Source organism: Patella vulgata, chromosome 3 (assembly GCF_932274485.2).
Source record: "Patella vulgata chromosome 3, xgPatVulg1.2, whole genome shotgun sequence".
NCBI classification, from domain to species: Eukaryota; Metazoa; Mollusca; class Gastropoda; family Patellidae; genus Patella; species Patella vulgata.
Genome location: NC_065881.2, coordinates 55,102,832 through 55,126,347, shown reverse-complemented (window position 1 = coordinate 55,126,347; position 23,516 = coordinate 55,102,832). Strand labels below are relative to the sequence as shown.

The following is a 23,516-nucleotide window of genomic DNA, read 5'->3' as shown; positions in this document are numbered from 1 at the left end:
TAGCTGCCTGTCTACGACGTTTTTGTATCATGTTGATATAAAGCCTTTGTTGATAAATCTAAAAATTATGAATATAAATCATATCAAATAGAATCATAAACAAAAATTTGAATCCCTCGAGGTAATTTAAATTGCTTTCTCACTATAATTTCGCTAATAAGATGGAGAGATTATGGAATAATTAGGCATATTTTGTATTTTTATGGGGAAAATTTGTGTGCGCGTACCTGCATTCTGTGTGGCGCCATTTTGAACGAGTCACATGATCTATTCGTGAGGACGCCACAAGTCGGTGTATCGGTGTCGATGTGAGCGCGCTCGCGTTCAATCGTCCGACCGATAGCAACTGGTCGGCGATCATTGCTGAATTCGATCTGAGTGCAATCTACGATAGTCGCCGACAGTTGAGTCGCGTCGCAAGGTCGATCTGAGCCGGGCTTTAGAGAATACAGTTCTTAGCGGATTTTGTTTCAAATTGGGTGTCAAGCATTAGAACTGTGTGTTAGACGGTGGCCACCCTATGTAAGACCATTAGGGTCAATTAAGATAGTTATCCTGGCCCCGAGTTCACAAAGCATTCTCAGACTTAAGTTGAGAATTTACTTAAAATTGTTCACCTTATTTTAACTAAAATATAGCCCTTTATAATAATTTTGTTGTTTTAATGTATCAGATATATCAATAAGAAACTATATGCAAAGTTTTGTGTATCTGGATCAAAGATATTTCTCATAAACAGTGATTGAAAGTTGAGCAAATTGTCAACTTAAGTCTGAGAATGCTTTGTGAACTCGGGGCCTGTTATTACAAGGTAGCTTACAAAATAACAAGATACGGCCAAAATGTTTATTTCATTTAATCACCAGCATGGACGAGGAATTAGAGCAATTCTTGTGTAATAGGGGACTCATCAAACGAGAAATGGAGATAATGGTGGATCAAAAGGTATGGATATAGGATTAATGCGTATTTTTCATGTACATGTCCAGAATTGGTATTTGTCCTTTCATTTTTTAGAGGCTACCTTCTTTGATATTTTGTTTTCAAATTTGTTGTGAAGTATTGGTACACGACAGGACGAACCCTAACCAGAGTTATGCCCCCCCCCCCCCCTTTAATCAAACATTTTACTGGTTATTGTAAAAACTTGGCGTGAAGGCTATTAAATTTTAAATTTGATGTGAAGCATTGGATTCTTTGATAACATGTCCGGAAAGCTTGTGAACACGGTAAGGTAAATGTCATTTAGTTTTCAGTCTGACCACAAAAGAAAGTTCAGCGTTACTCTATTTGAAGTAATGACATTCAGCTTACTGTTTATAATTTTATCCCTTGGCAGTTGGAATTCGATATAAGAGTAGGCCGTAGTGCCGCTGTCCGGGCAAAATTTCCCTCATAACACACTGTATGGCGTGTGCCCGTCTTCATTAGCCCAGGTTAGGAGCAGAACAGTAGGACGTTAAACTCCATTTCATTTATAATTTTATAACTGTCTAAAATTTTGTAAGAGTTGTTTAGCTTATAACTGCATGGCGACAGTCAGAATTGGCGGTTGGTCCATAATGTCGCCTTTTATTATTTAACTCGAGCCCATAGTATACATTTCAGAAATCCAGCATATCAGCATGTTAAGGTACTATAATGGACGAGTTCAGACGGCACAGTTCTTATATTGGATCTTTCTGATCAGTGTAACTAAGGATAATACTAGTTACCTTATGACGATGTTCTAATTTGACTGGCTTTTAGTTATGATTAGGTGAGAAATCAAAATGAAACGAAGCGAAGTATTAATAATATACAGAAAGACTGCAGACAATCTAATATTTAGTATAGGGTAAACCCATTCAAACATTCGTATGTTTTAGTTTTCAATGGTTTTCAGGGTAATTCGGTGTAACACTGGGGCCCTTATTCTGTTCAGTAAATGGACTACAGTATGGTATTCGTCATGGTGGTGATCAAAGGCAACATGTGTTTCAGCACAACTTTACTTCCGAAATACATAAGAGATACACTATGTTTAATATTATTAAGTATCCATGAATTCATGTTAGTTAAAATTATATACTATTTTTGCTACGGTATATCCATTCTACCGGAGTCTATAATGTTTTTATTTTTTGGACCAAAGGTCCTCTTGTCTAACTGCTATTGTTTGTCGTCTGTTAGCACCTTGCCATCTTGAACCATCAGAATGGCCTATGACACAGCAACCTAATCTACCACCAGCATTACCAGTCGTAGTACTACCACTGTTACCACCTCGTCCTAAATCATCTTCATTAGCATGTAGCTGAAGAAACAAAAACATATAGTCTGTGTACACATATATTGTCGTTGGCTGTAGTAACAGTTATAGAATACCGCTACCATTACCCACGTAATTTTAAATATTTTTCAAGGGACCATAGGGAATTTATTTTATAATATTCATTGTGTCTTAAATATTGGATACCAAAAGCCCATATTTTCACGGTAGGATAACATCAAAATTTGTTGAAATGAACCAATATTATGGATAATAATAGAGTTATGGGTTTAGTTCCTTTAAAGGAACTTGGAGTAACTTTCAAATATTGTTCAGGGGCCCTGGGCGATAGTTTGTTAACTAGCAAAGTAACTGTGTGAACAGATTATACCAGAATTCGTTCTATAGCCATGTGATGTCTAGTCTGCAGTCGCCAGGGTGGTCTCATGTTTATTTACTTTTTGACACAACTCGCTTTATACAGCGTTCACATTTTCACAGTTTGTTCATTCATATATTATCAACAGATTATGGTGCAACAGAAACGACATGCTGTTGTTGACTTTAGTATTTAGTTTAATTCCAAAGTATACTTACCACCATAGCACGACCGTTAATAGAATACGGTCCTACCAAGGATGCCATAGAATCCGAGAGAATTGCTCTTATATTACCAAAACCATCTTCACGAACATTACCTAGATCTCCGACGTGTCTAAAACATAAGAGCGTGTATTCAAAAAGACTGGCGTATAAATACTTTCTGTCCGCGAATTGTTTATTACTTTCAAGTTCACCAAATATTACTTCTAACTGTCTGAACGACTCACGGCTGATCTGGCAACGGGTCGTTGAGGTTGCTCCGAGTGGCAATTGCCACATTCTAACTTTGTTGCATTCCCATGTCTAAATGTAGCATTATCCTCTTTAATACTATAATAATACTAATAATAATGAAATATTGTGGGGGAGGGGTGGGGGCATGGGCTTGCCTTGTGGGATATTGATGTGAGATCACTGTCATCCTCAATGCTAACAGGTACATGTATTAAAGATAATGCATTAAATCATTCGTTAAGCGGTTTATAATTACCTAATCTGACTATTTGGTGCTCCATGTTGACTATTTAATGGATTGTAATGACTACCAGTACTAGTACAACCATTAGATAGGTCACCAAGTTGGTGTACATGTAAACCATGTTTCACTATATTATCATTGTTCGTTAAACCACTTAATTCAACCTTTATCTCTAAATTACCCAGTGGCTCACATCTGGCATTCTACAATAAAATACGATATCACATTATTCAGAAATTAAAGGTAGCAATAACATTTCCAGATGGATCTTATTGACCCTTTTTCCCATGAGGAAGGTGGGTGGGGAGCGGGGTCTTTAATTGTGAAGTCGGTCGTGAGTTGGTCTACAAAAGGCTCTGCCAGAAAATCATCAGCCTCACATCGCAGTCATATATCTATTTTACCAGTTCACACATAAAATAGCTTACCAGAGTAGAGATATAACCGATTTAGTATTCCACTGTCAACACAGTAAGACAAGTTGAGATTAGTAAACAAGTCCCAATTCAATATTTTATATGATCCAAATCAAAGGGGGGGGGGGTATGGTTGTTTAATTCAGTAGTATTCCAAAGTTTACTTACAACATTTTGAGCGAAATCAATAAAACCCGACACCAAACTCCCAGGTGATGCTTGCATTGCACAGGTTGAAAAGACTGCAAATGAAAATTACCTGAATCTTAATTTTATAGGTAAAATCCTGTCAAGACATAAATAATATGGCAAATCGTTCGGTATTTCGTTTAGCAGCACTATCGTGGAAACCAAGGATAGTATTTAGGACAGGCACTTTTCAGTCATCCAAACACCCACTTGACACCACTCTATTTCGATCCGAATTGGTATAAAAATCTGCAGTCAATACCCGATAAGGTAAATATTCCAGTGAATACAGCAATTGAAATAGCATTAATTATTATGATAAAGTTTGCAGAAACCGTAAGGGTAAAAAAACCATAAAGACAAACCATTAAAGAGGGAAGCCTCGACCGCGTTCGCAAGTTGACGCGCCGACTGACGGACAAGGGTGACGACATCACACTGAAATGTTGACGTGTAACTGGAAAACCTTAAGACTGGGGCAGTAACAGTGAAAAACAACTAACATTTTTTTCAAAAAATAAGATAATTACCTCGTCCAGTGTGGCATCCGACAGCTCGTATTTGTGATGCAGATGAAGATGCAGACATAGATGAAGATGCTAGGAGTTGTGCCATATGCAGCAGTGAGTTGAGATTGATGGAGACACCATCACCGGCACCGGTGGAAATATGTCTAATAGATCTTGGCATTCCACTTGCCATTTTGCCTGGTTCAAACAAAAGCACATAAAAGTATAAAATTTAGCTGGGTATAGGTGGTTCTTTTCAAAAAAGAATTAAGAGAATTGATCAGTTTTGAATAATCCGATCGCAATTGCAATTCAAGTTCCATAAAGTGTCTACTTGATCATAGAGCTGTGGGGAGGCGGTCTGACTCGGTGACGGGTTTTGCTTGAGTCCTTAGATACATGAGACTCAAGTAAAACCTCATGTCACCTATCTACTTGGTTCGCTGTTTCGTAAGCAACAGTCGAGAATTTATTTATTATGTCGCGTAACTTTTTATTTAGTTTTCCGTGTGAAACACTCAGGTATGATAAGATAGCTTTTCAGTAAAACAACTGTATATTATCAGCATAAATATTTGATTCCGTCTTCTATTTCTATTTGGATTTTTATTCTATTTTATTTATTATTTTTAGGTCTGTTAAGTATTGTATTGTATGCCTACCCTACAATTTCACTTTTAAAAAAATGTCAAGGTTCAGATCATTTTTTTTTATAAAAATTAACCGAGCCAAGCCGTTTACCGATATCAACCGTTGATATTGATACGGGAAGCCGCTTTACATTGGTATTACAGTGGATAGGTTGGGATTAGTTTTTATTCCATGGATACACGCCCGAAGAACAAATAACGCGGTGTCGCGCGAAATTTTGAACGGCACACTAAGAAAATGCGAAAAACCACGTGATTCCAATTGAGTTTTCACTGGTGTCTACTGATAAGTTCATAGCTGTGTTTTTCTTTATATGTATCTATGATTAGGTTGAGAACCACTGAACGAAGCGCGTAGATACGGATTAATTTACTGGTATTTAAATTCAACAAATACAACGGCTGCAAAGTGTTCTTTAGACAGTAATTAATATATTTAGATTTGATTAGACACCATTTTGGCATCGATGTTTGTACTTGGAAATAAGTTAAAGTACTTAAAGTTCAGACGTTAACAGACAGATGTAAAAATAATTGATGGCACCCACAGGCTAATATACTGATATGGTGATAGCAATGATACAGACATGTGGTATGCTGTATTGATAAAATTTATAAACAGCTTGTTTTTCCAAAATCTGTCTATCAGTAAGGAATGGTTTTGTACGCAGCTTTTTTCCATATAAGGACATTAAGATGCATTAATTTAACCAATCAAATAATTATTACCTCTGACGTATTTTCGTTTGATGGTAAGTTTGCGGGATTTTATGAACACATCGATCCAGACACCATTACGACAAAATGTGGAAATCTTGAAATTAGTTCCATTTAGCGGGCCCCGGGCGAGCTGGTTGAGAGAGAGAGAGACCATTTTTTAGTGGCCCATATTGAAATCCATAGTGATCACAACGTGAAGTTGTGTATTCTGAGAGCTGTGACACGGGATCGATAGTGTTACGCAATTAGAAACAAATTAAGATCCCAGCAGGACATCGACAAAAAGCAATGTGAAATTCAGATGGCGATAACTTGCAATAAGATTGGCCTATTCAATAACCTTTCGGAAAATAGTCAGCATTTATTATAATATAATGTGTCAGAAAAAAAAAAAACTTAATGCGGTATTAATTCTTAATTTAAAGAGTCGTGGGCACTTTAGAAGTTGGTAACAAATAAATCTTTTCGATTTGACGAGAATTAATAGTATGCTAAAGTTATACCAAACATCTTTTGCTTAAATATACACTTTTCAACTTTCAACTCAGTGCTTTTCATTGCGTTTAATGAGAGGTCGTGAAAAATATCTTACTTTAATTTGGGTAGTATCTGAGACAAAATGAAAACGCATCAATTTTATATAAAAAGATGGTTGTAATTATGCTTTAATCTTGCAATTCTAAATGTACGACATGAGAACACGGCGATAACACGTGAGAATACTCTTAAACACCTAAAAAAATTAAAAAAATCGACCGAATGGTCACGGGAAATGAGAAGTCGTCTGATGGGTCAATTCTTGTTGCTGCAAATCCAGCTAATTTGAGCCGATTACGAACAGTTCGGTAACATAGTGGGCGGTGGAGTAACAATTTCCTTAGTGCTTAGAGCAAAAGGGTGACGTCGCACGAGTCTCAAAATAGTTATATTCCGTATGTTGACAACGGTAAACGATGTTACCCATGGAAAATTAAACGTTGGATATGAATTCAAAAGTACAAGAAAAAAAAAATAACTTTGTTAACTTGATAAATGTGATCTGTAGAAGAAGTAATCCTTTAATTTTATGTAAAATTGGTAATGACAAACTTTTGTTTCAAACATATGATTTTCATATTTTCAAATTGTTTTACTTACCTTTCTAAAGATTCTTTATATATAAATATGGCTACAGTTTCTGGTGTCGATATACGCTCTGAGTGAAATAGTAATTATTGATGGCTTTTAACTTTTAAACTGTTAGTGTTGAAAATGTCACGTTTAAAGTATAAGATATGCCAAAGGTATTTAACAGTGTTTCTGGACAGCGACCTGAAAACAATGCGTGACTTTTCTTATATATTTGGGCCTTTACAGTACTTTATCGTAAAATATATACTTTGTCACTATATTTAAGCCCGTCTTTAGCAGTTACATTCATATATATGCGAACAAAAATAGATTATATTCCAAAAATACAAAGCCAAATATATTTCTATATATATGCAATCAAAGGTGCCCTTGGTAGAAATATACTAAACTAAATATTATTCAAATCAAAGAATTGGAAGTGGTAGTTAAAGGGGCATTATTCAAGAGCTAAATCTGCCTATTGCAGGTCTTCCTTAAATGTTATATAAACTATTAATTAGACATTTACTAGCCCGCGTCTTTCTAAAACCAGCATCAAACTTTTATTAATTCCACGCGGGAAGTTGTTTATAAAACTGTCGGATACCGTTAAAAAATGGTGGTATTCCTCGGTAATTATTAAAAATAGATAACCAGATAAAATCGAAATAAACAAACATTTACGGTAAATACCGCTTATATGTAGTTGTCATAATTTTAATTCTGAATTTGGATTACAACGTTGCGAATAAGATCTTCTATCTTTTATGCGCATTGTTTTCTTGTATTGTTTATTATGTCTATGTTTTGTTTCGCAGTATATTCAATACATTTTTTCTTCTCTCTTTTTTATACTCACATATCCTTGTTACCGCCCCGGTATTTATTTGTAACATATACAATTTCATAAATCTGAGTTTTTAAAATTTCAAATCAAATACAATTTGAACAAAATAATTAATTAATGTTTTTTTCTCTCATTTGTCTTTAGGTCCGAATTGTCTGAAATTTGCACTTTAAATATTTTTTATGCAGAGTTATCTGATCTTTATTCAAGATGGCAGCCCCCATGCAATGATAATATGGGCAACAAAATGAAATGTTTTTATTATGAACATTGGTTTTATTAAATATGGAATAACAAATTTACTTTTGTGTATTAGAACATTAAAAATGAGCACGTTTACATCACGACTTTGTCCAATAACTGGCAAAATGGAGTGGATTCTTCAAGATGAACAGTATGATTACCATCAAGAAATCGCAAGGTAAACAACAAACAATAAAATGAAACATTGATTAGTATATATACATAAGTATCGACTGACTTTCTCTCTCTTAAAAAAAAAAAATGTTATAAAATAGATGTATAGTCCTATCGAGCAGCATAATTGGCGAGCTTGGTTTTAACTCCCCGCCCTTTTATTTTAATATCAGTACTAGGGTAGCCAACAAGAATTCCCACCAACCATAGCTTTATTTTTTCCAATGACCAATGTAAGCAAAGCCAAAGCGGAAAATAAGTGGCAGAACAGTTTATCCTATCGATCTACTACCGTTAGCTAAGGTTAGAAATTAGGAAACCTGATTTTTTAAAAACATTTTAAACAGAATTGCAATCACTACCGGTATATAATTTTGTCTTCCAGATCTGCCTATGCTGATATGCTTCATGATAAAGAAAGGGTAAGTGATTTCCTTCACCCTTGGTCACTCACATTTATATTGCATAGTGCAACACACAAGTTAGCTCTGAAAAAAAAAGGGATGTATTCTACATATTCTGAAGTAACTCCATTTTCATTCATAGGCCTATCTCCCAACAAATTTAGAATTGTGTCTATATATTTTCATGTAGGGTTTGCATACACTCCCATTTAGACTGTACTGCCATGGAATTTATTTTTACTATATATTCCTAGCCACCTGTAATAAAATCAGTTCATCACAGTATCACTTACTATATGCATCTCGCATGCAACAAACAAGTGTTCGGGTATGGCATAGGTGTTCGCAAAAAAAATGGTGGTCAGCTCCTGAGATACATGTATCTTAGCTTCAAGCCTTTTACGACAGTTAATAGCATGTAAAATGGCTTGACTTCAATGTTATTTTATTAAGCATACACTGATTCCTGTAAGATGCCCCCAATTTAAGGCTGTATAGTGAAGGTACAAGGGGACAGCAATTTTCCATTTTACCAGTATGCTGTAGACTTAGGATGGGCTGTGTGAAAATCTAAGATGTATCACCAGTACTCAGTACGTCGATTTCTGTGCCCTCATTTAGTTTAATTGTATAATATATGAAATTATTGATATTAAAGGATTTGTTATTTTTAGAATGAGAAATATTATTTGGGTGTAAAGAAAGCTATAGAGATAATTCACAGTCGTGGAGAAAAAGCTAAAGTTTTAGATATTGGTACAGGAACTGGTTTATTGTCTATGATGGCAGCACAATCAGGAGCAGATCAAATTACAGCGTGTGAGGTAAAAACGTACTCTATTTGTGTTCTTTTCAAATTATGTTTATTTTTTATTTTTTTTGAAAATTGTGTACTTGTAATTTTTCATTAATTTTTTATTGCTAATTGTGTACTTGTAATTTTTTATTCATTTTTTATTGATAATTACTGTTGATCAGCAATTATTTTTTGCTGACCTGTGAATTATATTTGCACATTTTGCATGACCTCAGTCAGTTATTTCTACATAGAATATTTGAATAATCTTTTGAAGGCTTTTGAGCCAATGGCAAAATGTGCTGAACAGATTATGAAGAAAAATGGCTTTGAAGAAAAAATTCAACTGATTCCAAAACGCTCAACAGAGTTGAAATCAGGCCCAGGTAAGTTACAGACATGTCTTTTAAAATTTTGTAGATGAATCAGATCGTTGTGATGATTTCAAGAACAACCTATACCGAATACTTATATTACCGTTATTAGTTGTTTATTGTCCCCCACCTTTCAAAGAAAGCAGGGGACTATTAAAATGGAACTGTCCATCTGTCTGTCCTCCTGTCTGTCTGTCTGTCAAACTCTTTGGGACACAATAACTTTCCTTCTAATTGAGCTAGAATGTTCAAACATGGTGTAGGTGTTTCTTAGGTGAATGTCTTGATGGAGTTCGAAGATGAAAGTTTTTACCAAATTTAAAGATGAAACAAGATGGGTATAATAGCTGTGACTAAGTTTTATAATGAGCATTTTCGGCTCAGGGTAAGCAGAGCAATAAACAATTCGATTTGTCAAGACTTGGAGCTTGATAAGTTTGTTTCTAATTGGGTGATAGTGGTGAAACTTGGTGTATAGTTTTATTACATCAATACCTTAACAAAGTTTGATGCTGAGCATTTTCTACTTAGGCAAAGTAGAGACTTCAATCTGAATGGTCGTGACTTTCGAACACAATAACTCTCCTTTTAACTGAGGTAGAATGTTCAAAATTGGTGTAGGTGTCTATAGTTCGATCATGCGCATTATCCACTAAGGCTAAGCAGAGATAAGCAATTTTGATTGGTTGAGACTTTGGAACACAATATTTTTGGCTCTGATTGGGTGGGAGTGATGAAAGGCCGAGTATAGATTCATTATTTATATCAATACATTGATTAAGTTCGATGATGAGAATTTCTGCTTAGACTTTGGAAGGCAACAGCTATGCTTTTAATTAAGGTATAAATGTTCATTAGGCGTTTGTCTTGACTGAGTTCAATGATTAATATTTCCCGTTAAAGCTAAGCAATTTCATTGGTTGATGCTTTGGGACAAGATAACTTTGATTCTAACTGATGGAGAACGTTGAAACTTATAGTGTATAGTTTCACTACCAGGTATTTCAAAACCTGACTGAGTTTGATTGTGAACATTTTATGCTTAGACTAAGTATAGATAATCAGTTTGATTACTCAATACTTTGGAAAAAGATAAATGTGAAATTAAATAATATTTGTCAACTGTTTCTTTTGGGATTTCGGTGGGGGAAATCAGCCTCACCATTGGCTTGTTTATGTATATTTTAAATATTTTCTATGAGGCTGCAATGTTTTTTCATTTTTTAAAAATTATTTTAAAAAAGCTGTATATCTGTGCAAGTCAGAATAACTGGTTGTCATTAATCACCCTTAAATCACTCTTGGCCACCTCAAAACAAGTTTGATTTTCTCCAGTATAGCACAGCTGAATATTTTGCTTGATATTGAAAGAACATGAATTCCAAGTAAAGTTTCATTATTTTGGAAGCTTCACAATGTAATCCATCTACTACTCTTATAGTACCACTTCTTTCTCCCATACATCTTATAAAAGGTCAAGCAAAACATCTCCAGAAATCTTAGCACTGCCTTCCGGGCTACGAGCAGGGCTGCCGACAACCAGTATCGCAGCGCAATTTGCGATACATATTTTGTCCGTTGCTAATCAAAAATTAAAATCTAACGTTTTTGATTCGCAGTAACTGCGAATCAATAATATGCCTGTCATTTTGGATATTGACACAAAGATTTATCCACATTTCTCAACACTTTCAACGCGTATAAAATATCAAATAAATTTTATAAACAAAACGGAATTCTCCGTGTGACATTTTCTTCTCGAACTACCCAGACTCAATTCATGATACTATATAATACAGGGACATAACTCTATGAATCGGGACTATTAAACCGGAAATAGGGAATCAAGTAGTACCACTTACGTTGCGAGACATGTCAATTTCGAGTAATTATATCAGTATTCAATTTGAAAAAAAATAAATTCAGTGTATCCCCCACGTATTGTAAATAAAATATAAAAAATAAATACGTGTAAACGTATTGTAAAGTGAGAAATCAAAGTAAGAATTCCCGTAAACTATTATTGTTTATATCGCGTGCGTCTAGTTAATCGAAATTATTCGTAAAATACCGCGTGCTTCCGATTGAACAAAAATAATAACACACGATAAAAAGCAGACGAAATTGTTTTCTATCGAAGAAATAAGAAGCCACTGCCAAGAATTGGCTTCAGACATAAGGCCTAACAAAAGTCTACATTCATTCAGAAATGTTCACAGCTAGCTGTAGAAGTGCTAACATTCTAAAAAAAATCTTAAGAATGAAATCTAATCATTTGCTATCAATTAAAATTAAAATAATCTTGTTATTTAGGTGTTTTATGTTGATTTGAAACTGAAAAACTGCTAATCAATTTTTAAAGTTGCTAATCAAATTTGGCAAAATTGGACTTTTTGATTAGCAGTGCTGCTAATCATCTGTGAAAAATTACCGACAGCCCTGGCTACGAGTGGTGTTATTTAAGTGATATTGAACTTACTTAGATGATTACCTTATGTGTATGTTTAGGTAAAGATATGGAAGAGCGAGCTAATATTCTAGTTACAGAAGTTTTAGATACAGAATTAATTGGAGAAGGTGCAATTGGAACGTACAATCATGCTCATAAACAATTATTGGAGGTTAGATTTTATTTTTAATTAATGATCAGACATCTTACTAGAAATGTGTAGCATACACCTGTAGCCTAAAAATATTAAAAAATTGTTTTGTGGACGTAATCAGCATTTATGGTGTGACTAATCCTGATAATCAATTCCTGTTTATCACAATCGATTTTCATTCAAAATTATAATAAATTAATACATTATTGTCAGTAGTATTATTTATTCTGGTGATGGTTGGTGCAAATAAGTAGGAAATTAAACCCCATTTCATTTGTTCTTGTGAAAGCATTTAACAAACTTACTGTTCATTCTGAATGGCCTGCTTATTAAAGATACATTATGGGAGATTTTTATAGAGAGTTGGCCATTCTTGCTATAACAGTTCAAAAGTAGATGATGAAAGAAGAATATATTGAAAAATTCAGTCAAATTACTTTATTCTGAACATAGTTATCATCGTTGTAATATTTGCCTAGAAATGGTAGCGAAATGTGTCTTCACCTTCGCCGATGGTTTGATTGACAGGCGTTAACTCCACCTACATATCTCGATTATCAAGTAAAGTTTTCAATGGCATACGAAAACGCTTTACAGCAGCCTCGCTAAGTACACTCTATCATTTAGCCTCGATCTAACTGATGTATTTTCATCAGGTTACCCCTTATCTGATTTAATCAATTAGTGAAATCCTATTTAAATCCGAGCTGTAGCCGAGCCATCCGTGGGTCTACAGAGTTGATTTTGATCTTGTTGTTTAAATAAAGATCTAATTTATAATTTCTATAACATCTGAAGCCTAAATTAAGACTTGCAATAATCAGATTTAGCTCTTGCATAATGCATGTTTAATCTATAACACTACAATATGATTGAAACAAGCTTACCTGCTAAATCTATGACACCACAATCACATGTTCAATTCTCAGTCTGAGTGTTGAATCCCTGTATCCCTCTACCCATCTTTAAATTACTATTATCGTGTGGCTCAGTGAGTAAGGCTCTGGTTTGCTAACCAGAAGGTCTTGGGTTCACTCCTGGTGATGCCTGAGAAAGTTTCTCTGGATTCTCCGGAATGGTTTCCTCTTGTCAGGACGGAGGGCCTGACATGGAACAGTGTCTATTCATTCGGATGGGAAGATTGGCGTGCACATAAAAGAACCCTTAACAGTTGGAATTCCAATCTGATTAAAATACAGATCTATATTTCGTTTCATTTTATACTTTCGATGGCCTCTACTACATGAAGATCTGACTGGTTGTAGTGGAAGGTTGCATAAGAGGTTATACGAGTTGGTTTTGACCCTCTGACGTCACATCATCCAGAACACAGGTTATATAACAACTCTTCCAGATTCTAGTGTAGTAAAGACAAGTAAAACGAAATTTTGAACTGTAAAAAGTGAAACGAAATAGGATCTGTGTTTTAATCAGATTGTTGGAATTCGAAATAAGAGTAGGCATAGTGCTGCTGTTGTGCAAAATTTCCCTTTAAGCACACTGTATGGTGTATGCCCATCTTCATTAGCCTAGGTGGAGCAGAACATTAGGATGACCGCACTTCATTTCACTATATAATGTAGATGCTGTACTAAAGTCATGCCTTACTTTTAATATTATTGTCTATTTACAGAAATAACAAAACTTTTTCAATATTTTACAGAAAAACTGTCTAGTAGTACCTAGAGCAGCCAATATGTATGTGCAGTTAGTTTCATCTGAATTTATTAGACGCTGGAATGTGGTACAGCCATTGAAGACAACAGAAACTAGAGTAGTCTCCCCTCCTACAGCCAGTAGTAGGTGCAGTGGAGCAGCATCTTTACATGATGTGCAGTTAGACCAAATTGATCCCTCATTATTTACATCTATATCTCAACCTGTACAAATATTCAGGTAATTTTAATATCATTATGGTCTTAATCTCCACTGAATAATCCAACAAAATGTTTAAAAATTTCATATAGAATTCATCCAGCCAGTATACAATATTTTTACAAGATTTCATGGGTTTGTACATAAATTCAGAAGTAAACACTCTGGGATTCTTGATTGAAAAATAATGAATTTTGATAAAGATCTTTCTCATTATCCACTAAACAATTCCTGTTATCTTTAGAATGCACACAGAGAATTGTGGCCAGCAGACAGTCTATGGTGACATTTCAATGAAAAGATTACCTGTTTATATGTCCTTTTTTCAAGGCATCAGAGCAAACTTTTATAGTCAACTTTATAACAGTTGATAAAAATAAAATAGTATAGATTTGATCTTGGCTCTGTAAAGTGTAAACCTAATTTATTCTGCATGATTATCTTTGTATTTTATTTTGTCTTTGAGGTTTGATTTTAATAGTAAAGATGGAATACCAGAAGATGATGCTTCAACAGTTATTGTTAAATCATTAAATAAAGGAACTGTTGATGCTGTGTTTATGTGGTGGGATATAGAAATGGATCCACAAGGGGAGATTATCTTAAGCTGTGCCCCGCATTGGGCACACCCAGATAGTCATAATTTACAGGTAATAAATAAAACTCTATTTTATAATAGTTCATAAAGTTCATTGAGGTCTTTTTTTTACCACACATTACTATTTTAATTAAAGCAACGTTTTGTTTAAGGTTAATTAAAATAGTAAATGTGTTCCATATTATGTTTTTTGTATTTATTACGTGTGTCATTGCTAAATGCTGCTCAAAGAAGACTATGTCATCATAAGAGTTGAATATTAAGAGATTCATTTCAGAGTCTATCTTTAAACATATATTTTCTTCACATTAGCAAGCCTAAATACATAATCATTGATTGGAAAATATATTCAAACTACCAGGAAAATATATTTGTTGTCCAAACAACATTTTATCTTTTGAGATATTGCAAGAGAAGCTCACTTTATAATGTCGAAATTTTAACATAGCCAACATTCGTATATGACAAATACAAGATGAGTGTTTTCGTTAATTTGCAACTTAGGAGCAATATAACAGTGGCATGGTTTTAACAGTGTATAAACTTGTTTATTTCATTGTGAGTCTATATAAGTTATTTTTTCTGGTTATTATAATTATCATATAAAGCCTGATTAATACAGTTAAACAGATGATCTAATTATACTCAAGATCTTCAGATGTTTAGAAATTAGCATAATGCATGTGAAAGTAAATCATGATGCAGCTCTTTTAGTCCTAAACTGAAACTTGATTATGTGAAAGACTGAAAGATAGATAATTTCTGCTTGATCAATGTATCAATTCTACAGGCCAAAGAGAAGAACTGTGATCAATCCTGTTTAATATATTTGTGTATTTCAGTGGCGAGATCATTGGATGCAGGCTATATATTATCCTAGTTTACCATTGTCTGTTGATGTTAATCAGAATATAAAAATACTCAGTAGTCATGATGAATATAGTCTCTGGTTTGAAGTGGTTGATAGTCATGAGTAAGTTTACTTATAGTTTTAATACATCTTTTTATTTTGACAAATGTTAATTTGTATTATTGTTTTTTCACCAAATTCAAGATTTGTACAATTTTTATGGTCGTTTTCATGGTAGAAAAAACTGTGCTCCACCTGTGTACAAATAAAAGAACCATTGACAAATGGAAATGTAACTGACCAGGTAAAAATTTACCTCACCTTTTGTCTCACTATGGCCAAAGTCTTGTGTTGACCAGATATTAAATCCTATTTTTCAACACCCAATATTAACATTATGAGATTCCGTGAGATTGCATCACTTGATCTCTAATGTTAATATGGTGTTGAAAAATCATAATCAAACTTCAACTTAATACGTAAGTATCGTTTGATTTATTAATTAAATTCTATTTCTTTTTTTGACATGTTGTGTATACATAGCTTAAGTTTGCCTTAACATAGATACAACAAATAGGTATTTGTGGAATAAATAGTACATTAGATATGATTTGCGTTTCATCTATTTTAGTACAACTCCAGCTCCATTGGAGAGACCTCTATGTGAATGTGGAATTCATACGACTATTAGTCGAACAAGAATAGGCATGATGAATGATGTCAAAAGAAATCAGGTTTTCATATCAGCATTAAAAAAGGTACTTGTTTTGATAAACAGATTTTTTATACACCCCACTAGTCCATCCATCTTTCCTTTTGAATGCTCTACAAGATTGTTTATTTCGAGGTAAAGGGTAAAGGAGAACCATCACAACTTCAGAGTTATCTCCCATTTATGTTCAGATTTAAGAAATCTTGTGAATGGTGATATAGGACAAAGTTCTATATAGAATTTATATTTCCTATCGTATTTTGACTTTAAAAGCTTGTCAACACAATACAGGACTGTAAAAATGACTATATATGTCAGTCTTAAATTATTACAACACATATCATCTCTCTACAGATATATTAATATCATTTTTGAAATTTGTTTAATTTTCAGAATCTTTCTCCTAGTTCTGTATGTTTGTGTATAAGTGATGGAAGTCTGTTGTCATTAATAGCTGCCCAGTTAGGTGCTAAAAAGGTAATTTCTGTTTTCTTTTGTTTCCTACTGAAAACCTGTTTAAAATATTAACACAATTTTTATGAAATATTGAGCAATTTATAAGACAAATTTATGGACAAGACACAATATGCATCAAATTAATGAATGGACGGGAGGCTAGCCGTAAGTGTCCATTGGGCCTCTAGTGACATAGATTAACTCAAAAATGAAAACTAACAATAAGAAGGAATATATCCCAAAACATTGTGTAATACTAGTAAGATGGCATGATCTGCTATATGCCACAAGAAATATAAATGTAAATTACCAATACATGTAACAATGTTGGTAAAATTCCCAAAGTTCATGCTATTCTCAAGTGTCTGGATAGCCATGTTTACTTACATTCCTAAGTTAAAGTGTTAAATGATCATTCCAATTGTCACTCATACAAAAGAACAATATATTAACTTAATTGAGTAATGTAACCCTCTTTTAACCATGTCTAGTAATCATTTATAAACTGATCAATGTTTTGAACTGACCACCAGGAAAACCTATTTGGGTTATTCATCTAAATTTTAGGTTTTTGTTTTGCACATTTTAATGGTTGTCTCTTGAAATTGAATGTATGTATTATAAATATACACATCGGTACTCATGATGGTAGTCAGCTATTGACTATTAGAACAGTTAATGCCATTCCTGATTTCTTTGAAAATTTTGCACACTTTAATGGCTGCCTTTTTGGATGGAATTTATATACTACCCGGTAATTATGATTTTTCATACTGGTACTCAAAATGGTAGTCAGTTATTGACTGGTATAACAGTTTGCCATTCTTGACTTGTTTGAAGTTTGAACGTTTTGCACACTTTAATGGTTGTCCCTTGAAATTGAATTTATGTATAATATATAATTTTACATACTGGTACTTTTGATGTTAGTCAGCTATTGACTATTAGAAAAGTTAATATTAATCTTGATTTCTTTGGGACTTTTCTTGTTGAAATACTTTAATGGTATTCTAATGAATTATTTTGCAGGTGTTTGCTCTTGAATCGAATCCCATGTGTGAGAGAGTATTAAAATCATATATTAATTACAATCGACTGGGTGATAAAATTACAGTATTGACCAAAAAGCTAGAAGATTTGACAGCTGAAGATTTTCAGGAATTGAAGGTAAAAAAAAATTTTTTTTTAAAGTTTTCTATGTAGAAATGACAATTACTCTAAAATATTAGGTTATTATTGCAAAGCATAAAATATGGATGAAAAGTCTCCAAATAATTTGTACAATTGTAAAATCCAAAATGCCACTGTAAAGTAATATATGTCATACAGTTTTTGTTTTAGAATATTATATTTTAGTACCAGTTTAAGAAAGTTTTTACTTGGATTTTGGCTTTACAAAGCACAAAGGGAGTTGGGTGGCCAAATGGTTGAATGTGTGCACTTTAGATCATAAGGTCTTGTCATTGAGTTAATTGGCGTGGTTTTGATTCTCTGCTTGTACCTTGGTCACCTTGTCAAACCTTGTGTGCTATTTCCAGGTACTCCAGTTTCCTAAGGGCAAGCAAATTATTGCAATAAAACTGAACCATATGTTCATCCTGAAATGACCTAGTTCGTTTTGAGTGGACATTAAACCCCTTTTCTCTCTCTCTCTCTTAAAATACAGGAAATATTTTATTGATCCTAGTAATTTGTTTGTAGTAAAATAAATCAAATCATTTAGTGATGAATTTCAATTAATAATTTACACAAAAATATATATTACAGATAAATTTAGTTATTGGAGAGCCATTTTTTATGTCCTCGGTTTTGCCATGGGACACCTTGTATTTTTGGTATGCTGTGTGCGAACTTAAGCGATTTATGGTAACTGATGTACCCATATTACCTCATAAAATGTCTATAAAGGCCATTGGTGTTCAATTCCGTGATTTGTGGAAAATCCGAGCACCTGTCAAAAATTGTGAAGGATTTAATTTAGACGTATTTGATCAAGTCATTCAGGTACGTTTTATAGGTTATTTTTGGTATTTATATAATTATTAATTAAGTATATTTCACAAAATGTTCATCAAAGTAGACTACTAGGTTTCAAAATCTTAAACTGTTACAAACAAAGGTTTATTGTATGGGGTTTCTAGCATTTTGTTTGCCTTTACTTATTTTAGAAAGGATGGGCAAGGGGAGGGGAAATGGTCTAAAGCAAGAGCATTGCAGATCTTAGGTACCTCATCTAAGCCATTATTGTGTGTTAAAGAGTAGAACTGCCTGCCTTTGTAGAGTTTCTTTGTGTTTGCTGGTTAAACTCCACTGTGAAAAGAGCTCATCAACAGGGATGCAGTTTCATAATTTTGACCGTCAAACATTTTTAGTTTGGGTTAATAGAATTAGGTCACCAGAAGTCGTTGTCATCTTCAGTAATATTCCTCAATAATCATGTGTCTTTGTTTATACGATAGAAAATGATAACAATAGTTCATCATGCCGAAACATCATTTAATTGTCTTCTTCATAAAATTATATTTTAAAATTACATCGATAAAGTCTACACATATGTGAATTAATTATAATAAAAAAATATTATGCATTACCTCCAAAATGATGTAGTTTTGATGAATAAGCAATTAATCCCATTTTTCGCTCTCTCTGTGTTTTAGAAGTCAGCAGATAAATCAGATTCTAATGTAGAACCCCAGCCATTATGGGAATATCCAGGTACACCTATAACATCAACTGGTATTGTTGCTCAGTTTGATTGGTCAAAGCAAGTCACAGAAATGAAACCAATATCAACAACTTCAACACTAATCTGTACCAAGTATGTCAGAAAATATTAATCTTATTTTTTTCTCTTTGACCTCTAAAAGCATTTACCGGTAAATTTATTCTCACAATAAACAGGTATTAGGTAAAAAATAGTCATAGACCTTGATTTTTCAAACCATTTTCTGGGACAGGCATCAGCTAGTATGTTATGAACCCTTTGGTTTTAAGATATAATTGTTAGGTTCAATATCAGACAAATGTAGACATTTTCTCGACCACAGAGAAATATATTGAAAGCTTAATGCAATCCACTTATGGGGCTTTTGTTATTTTAAAGTATACATTTTAATGTGGTCACTCTCGTTTGATGTTTTCGGCATGCGTTTTATTTCCTAGCAACTAGTGTTTTTAAAAATTCCTGTATGTTAATTATATTGAGTAAACAATAAAGTGGGAGACCCTTCGGGACTATATATTATCGTTAATGCCATCCGGTGCGAATGTTCTTAAAGGGTGAATCGATTTGAATTCATTGGGTTTTCTGATGGCATCATTTTTGCCATTGTCTGGGTCAGTCTTAAAAAGCTCTATAATTTTAATCATAACATTTCTACTCGTATGTCCTTTTAAATTGAAGTGTATTTCCGCTCTGACCCTTTTGCACTATTTTCTTAAAATTCTGTTAGCTATTTGTGTACTCCCTTATTTTTTGAATTCGCATCCATCAATTAGCCTTAGAGATCTCCCATGAAATCGCATAGGGACGCTCACTGCTATTCCTGCTTTCGAAAATGAAGCACGTCTTTGGACAATCTTACTCAACACTGGAAAACCAAACACTAAGTAGATCTCTTGGAAACCACTGTGAAACAGAGCATCAGTCAAATATTCACAATCAAGACGGCAATTTTTCAGCCGAACATCTTTGCACACTGTTTGAAATAATCGACTTTGGTGTTAAAGATCGATTCCGGTCCACTTGTGACGTCACATGTGCTACGGTTCCCACCAATTATGTATAGAGAGCAACTACACATCCTCAATCAAGTCTGAAGAGTTCGAATAGAATGAAACTCGTAGCTTCCTAACAGAAATCTGGGAAGGCTTTTCGCCTATTTACAGATTTTTTACTTAATTATATTGAATTTTGTTTTTAATAGGTCTGGTAGCATTAATGGTGTAGCTTTATGGACAGAATATATGTTTGATGAAGACCTAGTCATATCTAACGGACCGTTATTAATTAATGATACTTGTATCAAGTGGGATTATTTCTGTCAACAAGGTGTTCATCTTTACAACAAACCCATGTCAATAACAGAGGGCCAGTGCTTGGATGTGATATTTTCATTTACTCCTAAAACAGGAGAGTTGGACTTAAAATTCCCTACAACCATATCCTGATGTATTCAAACATGAAGCGTTTTTAAAATGACAAAATAATTCCAGGGTTCTTGTTTCAAACTAATATTATGGGCATTACAAACCTACAAATGAAATTATTTACATGTACATTAATTTGCACAATAAAGATATTATTATAATTGTTTTTAACAATTCTGGTATAACAATGAAGAGAATAGTTATGAAACATGAGCCCTGAGGAAAACCATTAGAATTAAAACTTACAGATTAGTTCTGCACCATATTCACATATATATAATCAGGTATTCTAGAGTTACTATGCATTTTTCTTCTTTTTAGAATTAAGTGTCAGTTATGTCAAACTTTTATAAGAATTTTTTAAAACCAACTTGAATACAAATAATCAAAATTGTAGTTGTAATATTACATATCATTGATGTTTTTCATATTTGTAGAAAAAAAATTAGATTCCTTTATTACCTGCATGATACCTGTCAGTGATAACCAGTTATTCATTTGTATTTGGACCTGGAACTGGGCCCCAAGAGTTCTCATCTTCCTTTTCTTGTGTTTAGGGGCAACAATCTTTGAAAAAGGCCTAAAACTCTGTCAATTTAAATATGATTGACATGAAATTTGGCATTCTTGTTCCTTATAAAATTACACATCGATTGACAGAATTCCATTTTTGATATGATATCACAATTCCAAGATTATAGCAAAAATGTCATGCTCAGTTCCTGGGCCGTAATCTGCTCATACTTGTTTTAGCTAAACTTATATATTATATGTGTAGTCTGTCTAATACATGGGACCAAATAAACAGGTCAGTTTAGACAGGTTGTCTGTTTAACCAGGTACAATGAACCTGTTATTATGTAAAACCACATTACATGACCTTGACTATGTTCTTAAAGATCTATGAAATGTGGTATCATGCTCATTATTATAATATATTCCATTCTTGTGAAGATTAGAAGTGTTTTTAGCATTTGCAGACTCCTACTATTCAGTCTGTCTCTTGGAATCTGGATAAGAGACTAATTCTGGGTTTACACTGTCATTTTCTTAGGTTTCAAATCTGATCCAATTTCCTATAGTGATACGGACATAAGCGCATTTTTTACTTTGTAAAGAACTGTTATTGACTGCAACTTCAGTGTTTAGACTTATCGATTTTTAGTCAGCAAATCAGACAACCTAAATTTAACAGTGTGAACCAAGCTCTAGATTAACACCGACTTACCTCTGTATATTATCATCATACCACATGAAAGGTATTAATCATTTAACACAATTCACATTTTCAAAATTCTAAAAATAATAGCATGTGAAGAAGTCGTTAAGAAACACTGAATATTCATGTGCAAATAACTCCCTTATTAACTCTAGTTAGCTTGATTGTGGCACCAATTTAACAGTCCAATACATATACCCATAGCCTTCTTTACAGATGGACATTACATAAAGCCTTCATGATCTAGTAATTACTGTCAACATTGCAATTGCAGCTCAATTATATCTCTTATTGTTGTGTTTCATATGGACCAAGATCGATTATTGTTACATTAAATGGCTGTTATTATTAGATAAATAATACATGTAAAACTCTTGTTATTATATTTATATCATATTTCTACCATAATTATTTTGCAGACTAACAAAAATTGTAGTGATAACATATTGGTTTATTTGTTGGTTTCACTTTGACAGGAGTGATATCACAGAGAAAATATTGGATAAGATAGCTTGGCAGGCAATGAAACATACACTCATAGCAGCTAAGTCATCTGAGCAGACCACAAAGATCGCATATTATTTTGGGGTTTTTTGTAGGTAAAACTGATTAAGAATACAAGTTCATGAAGTAATTATCAAAACATGTATCGGAAATCAATAGGATTCTATGTCTCATACTGTAGCCATTAGAGTATCCAAGAAATTTCAAATTGTACAAGGGCCTCTAGAGTATCCACAAGCAACTGTGGAAAACAAACTGATAAATAGATGAGGAAATATGCAACCGTTATTTCTGTATCAAAAATATGTCGCCGTCAAACAGAATACATAAGAACATCTGATTATGATCTGTGTCTGGAATATGCAAATTTGTTTCAAGGAGCATCTGATTAAGCCAGACAAAAGACATTTTACCTCACATACAAGCAGATATTAGGAAGAAAAAGTAGAAGACAAGTACATTTTCGAAACACATTTATTCACTTTTATATATTGTAATATATATTCACTCATAGAACAATAATTATACTGAACAATTGTAGCTTAATCATTTTATGAGCAAGTTTACCTTTTGTGAAGTCAAACATAGTATGCGTATATATATGTAACTTAATTACTAAAAAAAAAAAATAACAACACTTATAACAAATACAACATATCTTTTGAATTTTATGTCTTTGGTCAAATTGAAAGTCTGTAATAGTGTGTATGAAATAGGTAAGTTTATAACATAATTTTATCCATTATTTAATAGAATCTATCTTAATTTGCACAATACTTCAATTTT

At 33.4% G+C, this 23,516-nt stretch overlaps 2 protein-coding genes across 2 annotated transcripts; one reads left to right on the top strand and one right to left on the bottom strand.

The window, feature by feature from the left end:
- Nucleotides 1–1,975: 1,975 nt before the first annotated feature.
- On the bottom strand, nucleotides 1,976–7,059 carry LOC126816010 (uncharacterized). Its single transcript, XM_050542139.2, has 6 exons — nucleotides 6,954–7,059; nucleotides 4,468–4,644; nucleotides 3,917–3,990; nucleotides 3,345–3,535; nucleotides 2,849–2,966; nucleotides 1,976–2,296 (listed from the first exon to the last, which is right to left on the bottom strand). Exons 2-6 carry the CDS (start codon nucleotides 4,637–4,639, stop codon nucleotides 2,117–2,119), a joined length of 735 nt encoding a protein of 244 aa, XP_050398096.1. The 5' UTR covers nucleotides 4,640–4,644; nucleotides 6,954–7,059; the 3' UTR covers nucleotides 1,976–2,116.
- A 930-nt stretch (nucleotides 7,060–7,989) lies between these two features.
- On the top strand, nucleotides 7,990–22,597 carry LOC126815419 (protein arginine N-methyltransferase 7). The gene is made up of 14 exons (XM_050541050.2): nucleotides 7,990–8,194; nucleotides 8,576–8,612; nucleotides 9,269–9,418; nucleotides 9,668–9,776; nucleotides 12,273–12,385; nucleotides 14,031–14,263; nucleotides 14,709–14,892; nucleotides 15,683–15,813; nucleotides 16,322–16,448; nucleotides 16,796–16,879; nucleotides 17,888–18,025; nucleotides 18,626–18,862; nucleotides 19,516–19,676; nucleotides 20,785–22,597. The coding sequence occupies exons 1-14, from the start codon at nucleotides 8,037–8,039 to the stop codon at nucleotides 21,026–21,028; spliced, it is 2,106 nt and encodes a 701-aa protein (XP_050397007.1). The 5' UTR covers nucleotides 7,990–8,036; the 3' UTR covers nucleotides 21,029–22,597.
- The last annotated feature ends 919 nt before the right edge of the window (nucleotides 22,598–23,516 follow it).

Bases quoted from the DNA above. Each gene is read 5' to 3' on its own strand.
- LOC126816010 (XM_050542139.2), bottom strand. From the start codon at position 4,639: ATGGCAAGTGGAATGCCAAGATCTATTAGACATATTTCCACCGGTGCC. The intron at 3,536-3,916 runs GTAAGTAAACTT...ATTTTATTGTAG, and splicing joins TTGATTTCGCTCAAAATGTT to AATGCCAGATGTGAGCCACT. The intron at 2,297-2,848 runs GTAAGTATACTT...TTGTTTCTTCAG, and splicing joins TTAACGGTCGTGCTATGGTG to CTACATGCTAATGAAGATGA.
- LOC126815419 (XM_050541050.2), top strand. From the start codon at position 8,037: ATGAACATTGGTTTTATTAAATATGGAATAACAAATTTACTTTTGTGT. The intron at 16,449-16,795 runs GTACTTGTTTTG...TTTAATTTTCAG, and splicing joins TCATATCAGCATTAAAAAAG to AATCTTTCTCCTAGTTCTGT. The intron at 18,026-18,625 runs GTAAAAAAAAAT...TATATATTACAG, and splicing joins AAGATTTTCAGGAATTGAAG to ATAAATTTAGTTATTGGAGA.